General features: G+C 65.3%; 1 protein-coding gene across 1 annotated transcript; it reads right to left on the bottom strand.

Moving 5' to 3' along the window:
• Nucleotides 1-37: 37 nt before the first annotated feature.
• Nucleotides 38-14311, bottom strand: VARS1 (valyl-tRNA synthetase 1). The gene is given in 51 exon segments (XM_043497163.1): nucleotides 38-267; nucleotides 559-708; nucleotides 1287-1462; nucleotides 1568-1686; nucleotides 1848-1902; nucleotides 1905-2049; nucleotides 2417-2485; nucleotides 2487-2520; nucleotides 2522-2571; nucleotides 2734-2861; nucleotides 3404-3482; nucleotides 3586-3654; nucleotides 3945-4047; nucleotides 4152-4279; nucleotides 4493-4563; nucleotides 4710-4815; nucleotides 5148-5238; nucleotides 5621-5779; nucleotides 6559-6589; nucleotides 6592-6661; nucleotides 6903-6980; nucleotides 6982-7028; nucleotides 7436-7526; nucleotides 7647-7721; nucleotides 7723-7736; nucleotides 8206-8266; nucleotides 8268-8312; nucleotides 8415-8462; nucleotides 8464-8535; nucleotides 9239-9324; nucleotides 9408-9459; nucleotides 9461-9538; nucleotides 9541-9573; nucleotides 9575-9581; nucleotides 10313-10332; nucleotides 10334-10387; nucleotides 10389-10422; nucleotides 10629-10649; nucleotides 10771-10872; nucleotides 11761-11800; nucleotides 11803-11842; nucleotides 12237-12428; nucleotides 12819-12901; nucleotides 12904-12955; nucleotides 13668-13759; nucleotides 13762-13810; nucleotides 13959-13998; nucleotides 14000-14048; nucleotides 14051-14133; nucleotides 14135-14266; nucleotides 14268-14311. Coding segments are annotated over 51 exon segments (3816 nt in total). The 3' UTR covers nucleotides 38-198.
• Nucleotides 14312-15395: the final 1084 nt, after the last annotated feature.

Below are 15395 nucleotides of genomic sequence, written 5' to 3'. Positions count from 1 at the left end.
CGCCCCGCAAGCCCCCACCCCCCAAACAAGACCCGGGTTTTTCTAAATCAGCAAAATAGTTTAATATCTCCAAAAATAATAGATTCAGCGGGGGATGGGATGGAAAAAAATCAGAGAGCGGGGGGAGAAGGGGGGAGGTTGAGCCAGCCATGGGGCAGACCCCCAGCAGGTGGGGAGGAGCCGCGGGGTCCATCCGTCTCAGATCATCCTCTGGAAAGTCTCCACCGCCTCCGTCACCTTCTGCAGCTCGGTCCGGCTCTGCTGCAGCTGTGGGGGACACGCAGCGGGCGTGAGGGGTGGGGTGGGGCCCCCCATAACCCAGCGCCTCCCCCAGCAACCCCTGCCCAGCACCCCGATAACACAGCGTCCCCTGCTCCCTAGTCCCCCTAGCAACCCCTGCCTTCCCCTTCCCAGCCTTGTCCCCCCCCCCCGCACAGCCTCCCCCACTCACAGCGCCTCCTAGCGCCCCGAGATGGAACGTCCCTTCCTGACCCCAGCAGGGGGGCCTGGCCCTGAAGCATGGGGGTGGGAGTCTGCATCAGGGGGGCCGCCGGGTACCTTGGCAGCATCGGCCTCCTGAACCTTGGGGGGCACCTTGGTGCCGTAATCGGGGGTTTCCATCCTCTCCCGCAGCCGCTCGATCTGCTTCTGCAGCTCGCCCTGCTTCCCGGCCAGCTTGGAGATCTCCTTCTCCACGTCGATCAGACCCTGGGGGGGCACAACGCCCTGCCCGTCAGCCGCCCAGAGGCTGGGGTCCCGCTCGTTGGCTCCGGTCCTCTGGGGAGAGCCCTCCGGACGCCAGGGTCCTGCTCGCTGGCTCCGGTACTCTGAGGAGAGCCCCCTCGGGGCCGCCCGGACGCCGGGGTCCCGCTCACTGGCTCCGGTCCTCTGGGGAGAGCCCCCCGCAGGGCCGCCCGGACGCTGGGGTCCCGCTCACTGGCTCTGGTCCTCTGGGGAGAGCCCCCCGGATACCTGGGTCCCGCTCACTGCTCTGGTCGTCTAGGGGAGAGCCCCCCACAGGGCCACCCGGACGCCTGGGTCCCACTCACTGCTCTGGTCCTCTGGGGAGAGTCCCCCGCAGGGCTGCCCGGACCCCGCTCACTGCTCTGGTCGTCTAGGGGAGAGCCCCCCGCAGGGCCACCCGGGTCCCGCTCATTGCTCTGGTCGTCTAGGGCAGAGCCCCCCCGCAGGGCCACCCGGTCCTGCTCACTGCTCTGGTCATCTAGGGCAGAGCCCCCGGCAGGGCCGCCCGGGTCCAATCCCCGTCCCAGTCTCCAGCCCCTCACCTTGAGCAGCAGGTGGACGGTGCACTTGTCGGAGGCCACAGCCACGGCGCAGCCAGCGGGGGGCACTTCACCCGGGCCCAGCACCCGCACCAGGCCGGAGCAGGAGAGGCTGCGGATGTAGGTGGAGCAGCGGCCGGCGGCATCGGCCGCGCCCGAGTCCAGGCACTGCAGGAAACCTGGAGGGGGGGGGGCGCGTTGGGAGAGAGGTCAGAGGTGCTGGGGAGAAGGGGTCAGAGGTCAGGGTTTTTGTGGGGGGGGAATCTCCCCTCCCCGGCGGATACCCACAGTCGCTCTGGTCCGGGTGAGGTTGTAGGCGGCCCGCAGGGAGCGCACGGCGCGGACGATGCCCAGCGAGAACTCCACCGTGCCCTCCAGCCCCCGGTCCCGCCAGCAGAACTGGAGCAGAGAGGAAAGGGTTAACGGTGCCTCTCACTCCCGACCGCAGCCCCTGGATCCCCCCACCCCAGCTCTGCCGGTGCCCCTCACTCCCGACCCGCAGCCCCTGGGTCATCCCCCCGCCCAGCTGTCGGTGCCCCTCACTCCCACCCCGCCGGTTACCTGCTCGTGCTGGGGTAGGGGGTGACACAGATGCTGGGGGGGACGTGGGGGCCGCGGCGGGCAGGCGCTGGAAAAGCTCCTCGCTGACGAAGGGCATGAAGGGGGAGAGGAGCCGCAGGCCGGCGTCCAGGCAGGTGTAGAGGGTGCAGCGGGCAGCCATCACCGTAGCCACCTCCCCCTCTGCGAACACGGGCTTCAGGCACTCCTGGGGGGAGGGGGGCAGGTCAGCGCCGGCGCCCCTAGGGGAGACAGGCCCCATCTCCCAGAGCCACCCCATTCCCTGCCCTGGGGGGTGGGGGTGTGTGTGTGTGTGTGTGTGGAAGCCCTATGCCCCGTTCCCCCCCAACCCCCAGCCAGCCACAAGCTGGCATCCCTGTGGGGGAAAAGCCCCATTCCCGCCCCCCAAGCCAGCGTACCGGGGGGGGGAAGCCCCGTGTCCCATCTCCCCCACCGCCCCCAGCCAGCCCGGACCTGGTGTCCCTGGGCGTGAAAACCCTGTGGTCCCATCTCCCCCGCCCCACCCCCAGCCAGCCCTGTGCCTAAGGCCAGCCCCCCTGAGGACCCCCCCTTACCAGGTAGACGTCGCAGAGCTCGTAGAGCAGAAGTTGTAGACGGGCCGTGGTGACGGCCGGGAAGTCGTAGTGCCCGGAACCCGGCGTCGCTCAGCTCCACGCCAGCTGAGCCGGCTCAGGATCCAGCGGTCGATCAGGCTCTCGGCGCCGCCGGGCTAGAGCCGGGAGGAGAGATGCCCGTGAGCGGGGAGGACGGCGCCAGCGGGGCAGTGGGGGGCTCTCCCAGCAGTCAGGCTGGCCACATTGACCCAGGGCAGCAGAGAGCGGGGCGGTGGGGGGCCTCGGCAGGTGGCAACCGTGGCCGTGGTCCCTCTCACCTCCGGTCCCAGCGGGGGCTGGAACCCGGGCCCCAGGGCACGGACGGCGAATTTGGTGGCGTTCCAGAGCTTGTTACAGAAGTGCCGGTAGCCCAGGATGCGGTTCACGTCCAGGTTGATGTCGCGGCCTGGCAGTCGAGGCAAACGGGGGGGGGGACAAAGTGGGAATTTGGGTTGTGTTTTCATGAGGCTGATGTGTGCCTCGGTTTCCCTAGGGCTCAGCATGGAAAGAGTTAAGAAGGCAAGGCAGGGCAGGGCATACATCTCTGGGGTGGTGCAAATAGGGAGCTAAAAGGGCTCGCTGAAACCGACCCATGGCAATGGGAACCTCGCTGGCCAGCCCCCAGCCGGCCCCGAGCCAGAGAACGAAGAGGGCAGGCGGCTGGGGTCAGGGCGGCGCCGTGGAGATACCGGTGCCCACAGGGAGACGAAGCCAGAGACCAAGAGGGAATTTCTGATGTGTTTTTATGGGAACTGGGCGTGCCTCAGTTTCCCCGTGTACGTTGCACAGCTCCCCCAAGGGTGTCAAAGGGTCCCAGAGCGGCGCAGAAGGGGCTGGCTGGGGCAAACCCAGCCCAGATCAGCCAAGGGGCCGGGGAGCTGCGGGGGCTGGGAGCAGTGGGCCAGCCCAGCCAAGGGCAAGGGCTCACGGGGGAAGCCGGGAACTCACCCTGAGAGGTGTACGCGCAGAGGGCAAAGCGCAGGGCATCCGTGCCGCACTCAGGGATCCCGGCGGGGTAATCGCTTTTCTGGGGAAGGCGGGGAGGGAAGAGTGGGATCAACTCCCAGCCAACCCCGTCATCCCCCCTCCCTGCCCCCCACGGGTCACCGCTTCCCCCCCAAGCTCCTCACCTGGCCCTGCCTGGCTCGCTCCACCTCGGCTGGCTCCAGGTTGCTCTGCAGGAGCTGTGCGTGCAAACCCTGCAGGGGGAGAAGAGACACGGCTCAGGACGGCGCCGACCGGGGAGATGGGCCCAGCTGCCCAGAGCCTGATCCCATTGCCCGGAGAGCCATGCACCGCCCCAGGAATCGGCACAGGTCGTTAACTCTGAAACCTACTGATAGACGTCTTCTGGCTAACCCCGCCTTAGGCACAGGCAGGGAGTCCCCTGCTGATCCAGTCGGCTGTTGGGCTACATGGCAGGGGAAGGGGTTCGGTAATATCTGGGAGGATGGGTTGGGCGGGCCAGATGTCCCCCCTCAGTGGTTACCTCCAGCGTGATCCCGCTGATCACATCCAGCGGGTCGATGACGTTGCCTAACGACTTGCTCATTTTCCTTCCGTGGGCGTCGCGGACGACAGCGTGAAGGTAACCTGAAATGCAGCCGGGTGAGGCGGGGTCAGGGTTGCCCTGAGGCCCCAGGGCGGGGCTGGGGGGAGGCTGTGCTGGCGGGGGGGGGCCGCCAGCCCTGCTCTCACCTCGCGGAAGGGCAGCTTGCCCGTCAGCTTGAGCCCCAGCATGACCATACGTGCCACCCAGAAGAAGAGGATGTCGTGGCCCGTCTCCAGCAGCGTCCCCGGGTAGAAAACCTGCAGGTCTTCGCTCTGCCAGGACAGACAGACAGATGGTGACGGGACAGAGCTGGATGCCTGGGTCCCATTCCCTAGCCCGGTCTCCGGTCCCCCCAGGGATGAGTGCGCTGTGTTGCTGTTCCGGACTCCTGGGTCCCATTTCCCACCCCCCAGTCCCTCCGAGGGGTGAGAGCCCTGTGCTGCCATCCCGGACGCCTGGGTCCCGTCCCCGCGTCTCAGACTCACAGCGTTGGGCCAGCCGAAGATGGAGAACGGGAAGAGGCCGGAGGAGAACCAGGTGTCCAGGACGTCGTCGTCTGGGAACGAGTGACAGGGAGAGATGGACGGACGGATGTCAGTACAGGAGCCGACGGTGCACGCCCGGCAACCAGCAGGGGGCGCTGTTCTAAAAGCAGGTGCCCCTCACTCCCGACCCTCAGCCGCAGGACCCCCCTGGCCATACCTTGCCGCAGTGAGATCTTGTCCGGGGTCACCCCAAAGGCCTTGGCCGCTTTGTCCTTGGCCTCCTCTTCGCTCCGCCCGCTCACCCAGTATCTGCCGTCCATGTCCTGGGAGGGGGATTACCAGATGTCAGACACACGGGCCCGTCGACCCTGGCGTCCCGCCCTCCTCCCTGGCTCAGACCCCTGGGTCCATCTTCTCCGGCGTCCTGCCCCTCCTGGCTCAGACCCAGGGCTCTATCCAGCCCCGTTTCCCTGTTACAAAATCCTGTTGCAGTGAGTTCCACAGGGTAACGTGAATCAAAGCCGAATTCCCTAGTGTCAGTTTGTTTCCTCCTGCTGCCCCCAAATACTGCCCCACATCCATGGCTTTGGGGTTGGCACTGACACAGATTTGCACCCCCCTCCCCAGCTATTTCCTGGGTTTCTGGCCCCCTCACCTCTCCGGGGGGCACTGAGGGATCGTCGACAGTGACGAAGTAGGCCGGGATGCGGTGGCCCCACCACAGCTGCCGGGAGATGCACCAGTCCCTGGGGGAGAAAAGCGCCTCAGATATCACCTGGGATATTACTGCCTCTTCATGGCAGGGCAGGGCGGATAAAAGATCTACTACCGCTGCTGTACCACAGCCGGGAGGCAGGGCCTGCAGGGGTCGGGGGGAAGCGGCAGGTTCCAGCTGCACCAACATGGAGAGCTGTAATAAATAGGTGGATAAAAGCCCTACTACCGCTGCTGCAGAGGAGGGAGAGCTCCCTAGAGCTCAGCAGGCTGAAAGCAGCTAAAAGGGGGGAGGGGGAGAGTGTCCTAGTCCTGGGTGTTTCATCTGAAGTCCACCCACTGGACCCAGCTCTGGAGGTGAATAAAGGCCCTGCTATCGCTGCTGGAGCGGAGGGAGCGCCCCCAGGGCCTCACCTGATGTTGTCCATCCACTGGAACCAGGTCTTGCAGTGGAAGGGGGGCAGGATGCGCAGGTCCCCGCGGCGCACAGCGTCGGCCGCCCCCCGGGCTAGCCCCTCGCAGCGCACGTACCACTGCGGCTTCAGCAGCGGCTCCACCACATCCTTCGAGCGGCTGGGGGGGGTGACAATAGTCCCTGTGTCCTTACCGCCAGCCCATCGCTTCCCTCCCGGGCAGCCTTCCGGTGCCCCCCATACCCCTCAGGAGCCCGCCGCACTCAGGGGCCTAACGGCGCACCGATATCCTTCACCTGTAAAAGTGACCCTGCCCCGATATCCCTCTCCGTGCCCCCCCAGAGTCTCCCTCACTGATATCCCTCTGCCCCCTCACAAAGAGTTCTCCTTCCGGCCTCACGGGCCGATATCCCTCCACCCTCCCCACGCCAATATTCCTTCGTGCCTCCCAGAATCTCCCCTGCCCGCCCACATACCGATATCCCTCCACCCCCTCAGAGTCCCTGCCCACCCACGGGCCGATATCCCTCCACCCCCTCACAAAAGTTCCCCCTCCCAGATACCCTCCTCAGTGTCCTCCCCTTCTGCACACGTATCCCTCCGCCACTGAGAGCAGCCCTCAGATACTCATCCCCCCACATCCTTCCTGATGCAGATATCCCCCCGCCCCAAGAGACCCTCCCTTGCACCCCGACTCCCTGTATCCTGCCACACCCCATCCCCCTCTGCACTCAAACACATCCCCCTAGCCATCAGCCCACCCCATGCATATCCTTCCACCCCTCAAAATAGTCCCCCACTTCTTCACACATCTATCCCTCCCACTGGCAAATCACCCCCCCTTCATAGATACCCCTCCACCTCCCTCAGCAAGTGCCACTCTAACTGCCGCCTTCCTATGAGGATATCCCTCCACCCCATCAAAGAGTCCCCCTTCACCTGCACACCGGCACCACCATGGGGTTGTCCTGACTTCCTTGAACAGCCCCTTCTGCTTCAGGGCCTCCAGCACAGCCCCCCGGGCCTCAAACCGCTTCATACCCTGCGGGGGGAGCAAGGATGGTCAGATCCCTGGGGCCTGTCAGCCAGGTATCCCACTGCTACCACCACGGATAAGATCCCTGGGAACCCATCCAGTCGGGTATTTCCTGCCCTAGACCAGACCTAGGAATCCCTGCCCCCTGCCCAAGTTTGATGCCCCGCTGCTGGCACCACCAGTCCGACCCCTGGGCCCATCCAGCTCAGTATCCACACCCCCACAAGCCCGCTGGTCCCCCCCATACCAGGAAGGGGGGGGGCACATTGATGAGGGAGCCGCTGTCGTCGATGATGGTGACATAGTCCAGGCCATGGCGCTGCCCCCACCTCGTAGTCGTTGTGGTCATGGGCCGGAGTGATCTTCACTGCGCCTGGGGGGAGAAGGGGGGGCAGGTGTCAGACACACCTGGCAATCCGTTGCAGCCCAGGGGCCCCTCCCCTTTCACCCCCAGCCTCACTCCACTCCCCAGGCACTGACCTCCCTGAGGCCCTTCCCACAACCCTGGGACCTGCCCCAGCCCCATATTCACTCCACACACACCCCGTCAGAATCTAGGCCCCGCCCCCCTTCACTTCCCTTGGCGGGGCCCCTTCTGCGTTTCACATCACACCTCCCTAGGCCCCATCCTCATTCGCTAGGGCCTGGGCCCATTGCTCCTCTCTGTCAGGCCCCCCCCATTAGGTCCCGCCTCTGTTTCCCTGTCCCTCCCCTCGCCTCTCCCACATTCCCACCTCTCCTCCAGGCCCCGCCCCTGCCCTAGGCCCCGCCCCTACGTACCTGTCCCGAAGCCCATGTCCACGAAGTCGTCGCAGACGATGGGCATGCACTGCCCGGTGAAGGGGTGCAGGACACGCTTCCCATGGAGATGCTGGAACAGGGAGGAGAAGAGGGGGGTCACATGGGGGACCCCAAAACCAGACTCCCCCAGGGGTCACCCAGCAACCCCCTCCCTCCCCAAGCTCACACTTGGCCCACCCAGGGCAGGTACCTGGTAGCGGGGGTCCTGCGGATGCACCGCCACCGCCGTGTCCCCCAGCATGGTCTCCACCCGAGTCGTCGCCACAAACAACCTCCTCGTCTGTGGGGAGAGAGTCAGACGGTGAGACTCCCCCCGAGCCAGCCCCCCCGGATCAGAACTGGCACCCCCCTACAGGGGACAGGCCCGTGCCCCATTACCTGCCCCCCCCACCACCCCCGGATCAGAGGCCGGCGCCCCTACAGGGGACAGACCCCATGCCCCATTCTCTGCCCCCTGCCCTGGATCAGAACCGGCGCCCCCCTACAGGGGACAGGCCCCGTGTCCCTTTCCTGCCCCCGCCCTGGATCAGAACCGGCGCCCCCTACAGGGGACAGGCCCCGTGCCCCATTACCTGTCCCCTTCCGCCCCGGATCAGAGCCGGCGCCCCTACAGGGGACAGACCCCATGCCCTATTCCCTGCCCCCTGAGCCAGCCAGTCCCCGCCCTGGGGCCTGATCAGAGGTGGCGCCCCACAGAGGGAAAAGGCCCGTGTCTTGTTCCCTGCCCCCGTCCCCCTCCCTGGCCCTACCTGAGTCCTCGAGCTGTAGGCGATGACACCAGCACCCCAATTCCACCTTGTCCTTGTACCCCTGGGACGGGCAGGAGGGTCCGACCGGACAGCTCCTTCTTATCCACCTGGGGGGGGGCAAAGCCGAGACGTCACCGAACTTCCGCAAGCCCCTCTAGCTGGACCCTGCCCCCCCAGCTCAGAGCCCCAACCCCAGCTCCCCCCCCCACCTCGATGTCGGAGATGGCAGAGTGCAGGGTGCAGGACCAGTTGACCAGGCCGTTTGCTGCGGTAGATCACGCCCTCCTCGTGCAGCCGGACAAAGGCTTCCTGGACAGCACAGGACAGTTTCTGTGGAGGAGCGAGAGGAGAGGTGAGATCCCTGCCCCGGCCAGAGAGATGTCAGACCAGATATCCCAGTGTCCTGTGCCCCGCACTGCTACCACGTGGAGGGAGATTCTCCTGTGCACAGAGGCAAGTTCCCACGGGGCTGGCTCCAACCCACACGGACCCAGTGTGATCTCTGACCCCCCGGGATGGGGATCATGGGATGTTCCCCGCACTGGAGGTGGGGGGCACGCCACTGCATAGGACAGAACTGAGGAGAGGCCATGGGAGGGGATAGGAGCTGCGTGAACCACTCCGGGGCCAGAGGGGAGCCAGCACCCCCTAAGGACACAACTCCTGGGTCCCACTACCCCAACCCCCTGGGGGCCGTGATGGGAGCCGGCACCCCCTAGAGGGGAAGGACCTGTGCCCCATTCCCGGCCCCCGTGAGCCACCAGTCCCTGGGGCTGGAGGGAGCCGGCACCCCCATTCCCTGCCCCCCTGAGCCAGCCAATCCCTGGGCCGAGGGGAGCCGGCACCCCATTCCCTGCCCCCCTGAGCCAGCCAATCCCTGGGGCCGGAGGGGAGCCATTTCCCCCTAGAAGGGCCAGGCCCCGTGCCCCTTCCCCCCCCCTGAGCCACCAGTCCCTGGGCCAAGAGGGAGCTGGCTCCCCATTCCTGCCCCCCGATCCACCAGTCTCTGGGGCCAGCAGGGCACCAGGCAGACGTACTGGGTCATGGGGAAGCAGGCTCTATCCCAGTCCATGGACGATCCGAGCTTCTTGAGCTGATGGTAGATCCTGTCGCCCTTTCCTGTGGGGGACAGAGGGAGAGTCAGGGCGGCGCTAGGGGGGGCTGTGCTGTTGGGGGGAGGAGGGACGCCCCAATCCCGGCACTCACCTCGTTCTTCCATTTCCAGACCTCGCGGAGGAACGCCTCCCGGCCCAGGGTCGTGCCGTGTCTGTCCCCGCTCCCGCCACAGCTTCTTCTCCACCACCACCTGCGTGGCGATGCCGGCATGGGTCGCAGCCCAGGGTTCCACAGCGTCGTCTCGCCGCGCATTCCGGTGCCTGCGGACCCCACAGCCAGGGTGAGTGGCACTGGCAGAGCTCAGGGGAGCCCAGGGCTGGACTGTCAGGGGGTTGTGGGGTGGGGCATGAGGCGCACTGGCAGAGCTGTGGGGGGGAGCCCCAGGGGCTTGCGGGGCAGGAGTGATGGGAACCGCAGAGATCGGGGGGAGCCCCAGGGGCTGAGGGGCAGGAGTGAGGGGCATTGGCAGAGCTCAGGGAGCCCAGTGCTGGGACTGGCGGGGGGGCTGTGGGGTGGGCATGAGGGGAACCAGCGAGATGGGGGGGCCTGGGGGCTGCAGATTGGGAGTGAGGGGCATCGGCAGAGCTGGAGGGGGAGCCCCAGGGGCTGCAGGACGGGAGTGAGGGGCACGGGCAGAGCTGAGGGGGGCTAGAGGGGTGGAGTGAGGGGAACTGGCAGAGCTCGGGGGAGCCCAGGGCTGGACTGGCGGGGGCTGTAGGGTGGGCATGATGGAACCGGCAGAGATGGGGGGGACCTGGGGGCTGCAGGTCGGGAGTGAGGGGCAACCGGCAGAAGCTGGGGGGGGAGCCCCAGGGGCTGCGGGACGGGAGTGAGGGCACCGCAGAGCTGGGGGGGGCTGGGAGTGAGGGCACTGGCAGAGCTCGGGGGAGCCCAGGGCCTGGACTGTGCGGGGGCTTGTAGGTGGGCATGAGGGGCACGGGCAGAGCTGGGGGGGCCTGGGGCTGCAGGACGGGCGTGGGGGGTGTCTCACCAGCGGGTCAGGGCGTCCTGGGATGGCGTTGGTGAGCGCGTGGCCCAGGTGCAGAGAGCCAGTGACGTTGGGGGGGCGGGATGCACATCATGAAGAGCCCTTTGGGGTTTCTGCTCCGAGACGCGCTGCGCCGCTGGCGGGCGGGGGAAGCAGGGGCGAGTCAGAAGAGCCCAGACTGTGTGTCAGAACCCCCACACCACCCCCGAAGGGAGAGTCTCCGTGAGCACATGAGGCTGGGTGGCCGGAGCCCCCAGTGCTGAGTTCTCGGGGGCCAAGGCTGGTCCTGGTTCGGCGGCACCCGAAAATAACCCCACACGGCTGGCTAAACCCCTGCTGGCTCACCCAGAACCACCCCACCATGGTGTCTTATTCCCCCTACTGCTCCCACCCACAGGGCGATTCCTGTTATCTGGAGGGCATATGATTCCAGGCTCGGCCCCCGACTGGGGCCCACTCACCCCTTACTCGTTTTGAAGAAGCCCTGGCTTTCCCACCACGGGTACCAGGCCGCCTCACGTACTGCGGGCTGTAAGGCGTCGGGCATGGGTCCGCTCACGTCTGCGGGGGAAGGAGAGAGAGCCCTGAGCAGGGACCCCCCAGTATCCTGACCCCCCCACACACACTGGGAAGGAGGGGCCCATAGCATAGCAGCGATTGGCCGATGAACAGCACACTCTGTCCCCGTTACCAGCCAGGCATCGCCAGCCTTCGTCATCAGCCAACCCGGATCCAGGGCCCGAAAGTTCGGCAGGGAGACTTCCCCAGATTTCTAAAGCAGATCTGTCAGTCTGGCCGTTTGTCTACCCCCGAACCAACCAGCCCCCCAACCCATCCCCCCAACAACCCAACCATCCATCCAATAACCCACCCACCCCTCAACCAACCAACCCCTCAAAATCCATCCCCCCAACAACCCATCCTCAAACCAACCAACCCCTCACATCCATCCCCCCACCCCCCAAACCAACCCACTCCCTCAACAACCCAACCTCCCCCCAACAACCCTGCACCCCCAAACCAACCAACCCCTCACAATCATCCCCCCAACAACCCATCCTCAAACCAACCAACCCCTCACAATCCATCCCCCCAACCATCCCCCCACCCCCCGAACCAACCAACCTCTCACAATCCATTCCCCAATCATCCACCCACCCCCCGAACCAACCACTCCCCCAACAACTCTGCCACCCCCGAACCAACCAACCCCCCATCCATCCCCCCCAATAACCCACCCCCAAACCAACCAAGCCCTCACTATCCATCCCAACAACCCAACCATCCATCCAACAACCCACTATTGGCAGCATCCTCCAACCCACTGGCTGAGACCAGCACCAACCTCCCTTTGCTGTGGGGGGCCCGGCTCAGGTGGGGGCCCTGGTGCTGAGCAGCCCCTCCTCCCCCCTGAATCACAGCCGGAATGCCTTCCCCCTGCCCCCAGTACCTTTTTTCTCCCTGGGCATGTGGGGGCGTCGTAGGTCAGAACCCGGGGTCTCTCTTCTCTTTCTTCTCAGTTTTTACCTTTTTCTGGCCCGCAGGATGGATTGTGGGGAAAGGAGAAAAGAGAAAGGAGGCGTAATACTGCCCTTCGCCACCGGGGGCGCTGTGCTGCAGGGAGAGAGGTGAGGGGCAGCAGGGGGCGCCAGCATCCTCACCACAGAACCCTTCTACTTCTCCCCCGGAAGAGTTGGGGTGGGAACCTCGGTGTCCTGGCCAGGCCCCAGCTCGGCTGACTCGCTTGTGTCCTTGCTAAAACGTAGCCTGTGATTTCAAAACGGCTACACGGTCCCTGCCCACTCCCAAACTCTCGTGCGGCGTTCCACACAGCTGGCCCAGCTGCCCCGCCCCGAGCTGGCTGCATCTCAGTACCGGGCGGGCCATCCCCAGGCAGCGTTCCCAGAGCTGGCCGCATTTCTCTCACCTCCCCCTGCTGCTGTTGGCTTTTCTCCTTCTTCTGTTGGAATTTCTCCAGCTTCTCTTTCTTCTTAGCCCTCTTCTTCAGCTGAGAGGCATTCTTGACGGGGGCCTCCCCAGGGCCAGGGACTGACCCCACTGCTGATCCCCTTCTCTGCAGGCCCCACATGCTCTGGGTGGGGGGGGGGAAGAAATCAGGCTGGATTGGACCCATGAGACCATATAGCACAGTATCCTATGCCTGCCACCATGATCTGACCCGTGGGTCAAGCCAGCCAGATATCCCCCCCATTCTCCCCTATCCCTGGCCACCCAGATCAGATCAATGGGCTCATCCAAGCCGGTACCCCCCACCCCAGTCCTGCCCCCCAATCAGACCCATAGGCCCATCCAGGCTGGCATCCCCCACCACGCCACGAATGAATCTGAGCCTTTGGGTCAATCCAGCCCAGTATCCCCTCTGTAATATCCAGGAGCAGGAGTTCGCAGGCTACCATGAAGCCAATGCAGCAGGGGCATTGCAGGAGGAGGAGGCTTAGAAGGGGGTGCTCTGGGCAGCTGTTGAGGGTGTCACTTACCCTGGTTCTGCGTTGGGGGCATCACCCGCCATGCGCTGCTCACACAGCTTCACCGGCCCAAGCACGGCCTGAAATTGGGGCTGGTTGATGCAGTCAGGAACCAGCGCAGGACGTTGGGGTAAGGAGCCCGGCTGGGGGGGTCCAGCACCTGGGAAAAGACCATGAAAGATTGGGGGGAGGGAACCATCATCAGTATGGGGGGGCAAGGAGATACCACTATTGAAACAGGGGTGGGGAGGGAAATTAGGAGATACCAATATTATTCCAGGGTGGAGGAATATAAAAGAATCAGAATGATTACCAGAATGGGGGAGGGGGAAGATACCATTATTGAGTGGGGGGGTGACAATATCAGGAAATACCATTATGGAATTGAGGGGGGAGGAAATACCAGTTTTGGAATTGGAGGAGGCAGACCACATCAGCAATAGCATTTACTGGAATGGGGAGGGGAAAGAGAGACCATTACCAGAATAGAGGGGGAAAGGGAATATCAGGCAATACCGTCATGGAATTGAGGGGGGGTAGAAAATACCATATTGAAATTGGAGAAGGGAGACACTATTATTGGCCATAAAGGTCAGGGGGGTGGCAGGGTGGAAAGAATACAGATTCCCAACCGAAACTGACCTTCCAGTACCACACAGACTGTGCCAAGTGCCCCCCACCCCCAAGATGTCCGAATGGCCGCCCCACCCGATCCCTGCTCCCCAGTGTGTGGGGGAGAGAGTGGGGGTATCTTGCCTTCTCAGTCCCCCCCCACCCATTTCCCACCCTTCCCCTGACGCACCCCCGCCCCCACCCAGCAGCTGGGAGAGTGGGTCGTGGGGAGCGGGGCCAGAGGGAGCTGGGGCACCCACATATTTGTAAGGCAGCAGCAGGGCACAGGCCACAGTCACATCTGCCAGCGTCACAGCCTCATCCACCAGGTACGTGCGCAGTTTCAGGTGCCGTCCAGCACGGCCAGCGCCCGGCGCAGCTCGGCCAGCGCCCGCTCCACCACCTGGGAAGGCAGAGAGAGACCCGCCGGGTAATGCAACAAACACGGGACCCAGGAGTCCAGGCTCCCACCCCACCCACCCACCACCCCGTGTTCTAACCAATAGACCCCACTCCCCACCCTGGGAACCCAAGTGTCCAGGCGGTCTCACCTGCTTGCTCTGCTCCGCCAGACCCAGGAACGAGAAGGTGGGCGCATGCAGCAGGGGCAATCTCCCCTTCAGCGTAGCTCACCCACTGCGCACCAGAGCGCCCCCCGCTGGCCCCTGCCCCATCAGCCGCTCCGGGGACAGGAGATGAGCCACCGCGGCCGGGCCCGAGACCAGACCCCAGCCGGCTCTCCAAAGCCGGCAGCTTGGCCAGGGGGCAGGAGGCAGGGGGCTGCAGGGGGAGCCCCTGCTCCGGCAGCTCCACCACCTCGGGCAGCGTCGCGGCATAGCGGGCTGCGATCAGCACCGGTGGTTCTGGAATTGTCCGGGTGCGGGGAGAGATACAGGGTGGGCATGGCGAGGGCTGGGCACCCCCAAGACAGACCTGGGGACGGAGAGACAGAGTTGGTAAGACAAGGGGCCTTTGCCCTGCAGGGGGCGCCGGGTCCCATCCACCCAAGGGCAGGGGACCGGCTGGCTCGGGGGGCAGGGATGGGGCACGGGGCCTGTCCCCTCTAGGGGGTGCCGGCTCCCACCTGCCCCGGTGCTGGGCTCTGTCACCGGCGGGGCTGATGCAATCCCAGCACCCAGACCCGCCTCCCTGGGGCAGGGCCAAGGGAGCTTCCACTGGGGGAGGGGCGATCCAAGTAACCCCCCCCAGCCCCAGCCAATGACCCTAGGTACCCAGCCCATCACTGCCCACCACAGGATGGACCCCAGGCAGCTCAGAGGGGGGCAGATGGGGGTATGAACAGCGGATGCAACTGAAAGGTGTGGGTGGGGGAAACAGTACCGTCAAGTTCATTTTGGGGGGACAGGAGGGGCTGGGGAGGGAGGAGGTGTTAGGCCAGGAAGGTGGGAGGCTGGGAGGCTCATGGGGCAGGGGGTGTCAGGGCTGGGTGCTGTGGGGCGGAGGGATGATGATAGAATGGAATAGAAGGGGCGGGGTGTGGTTGGGGCGGGGGGGCTGGGAGGCTCTAGGGGGCAGGGGTGTCAGGGCTGGGAGGCAAGGAAGGGGAGGGGTAGTGTGCGGGGGTGGGGGTGGTTGTGGGGATTAGGATGGGGAGGTGGGGGACTGGGAGGGTCTATGGGGCAGGGGTGTCAGGGCTGGGTGCGGTGGGGCGGGAGTGATGATAGAATGGCTATAGGAGGGGCGGGGTGTGGTTGGGGCGGGGAGGGGACTAGGACGGGGAGGTGGGGGGCTGGAAGGCTCTAGGGAGTGTCAGGGCTGTGGGGCAGGGGAGGGTAGTGTGGGGGGCTGGGGGTGGTTGTGGGGATTAGGACGAGAGGTGGGCGGCTGGGAGGGTTTATGGGGCAGGGGGTGTCAGGGCTGGGGGGAAGGGGAGAGGAGGATGAGTGTGGGGGGCTGGGAGGCTCTAGGGTGCAGGGGGTGTCAGGGCTGTGGGGCAGGGGAGGGGTAGTGGGGGGGGCTGGGGGTGG

The sequence above is a fragment of the Dermochelys coriacea genome, chromosome 14, assembly GCF_009764565.3.
Source record: "Dermochelys coriacea isolate rDerCor1 chromosome 14, rDerCor1.pri.v4, whole genome shotgun sequence".
NCBI lineage: Eukaryota > Metazoa > Chordata > Testudines > Dermochelyidae > Dermochelys > Dermochelys coriacea.
The sequence above is the reverse complement of the archived record's forward strand: the minus strand, read 5'-3'. Positions and strand labels throughout refer to the sequence as shown.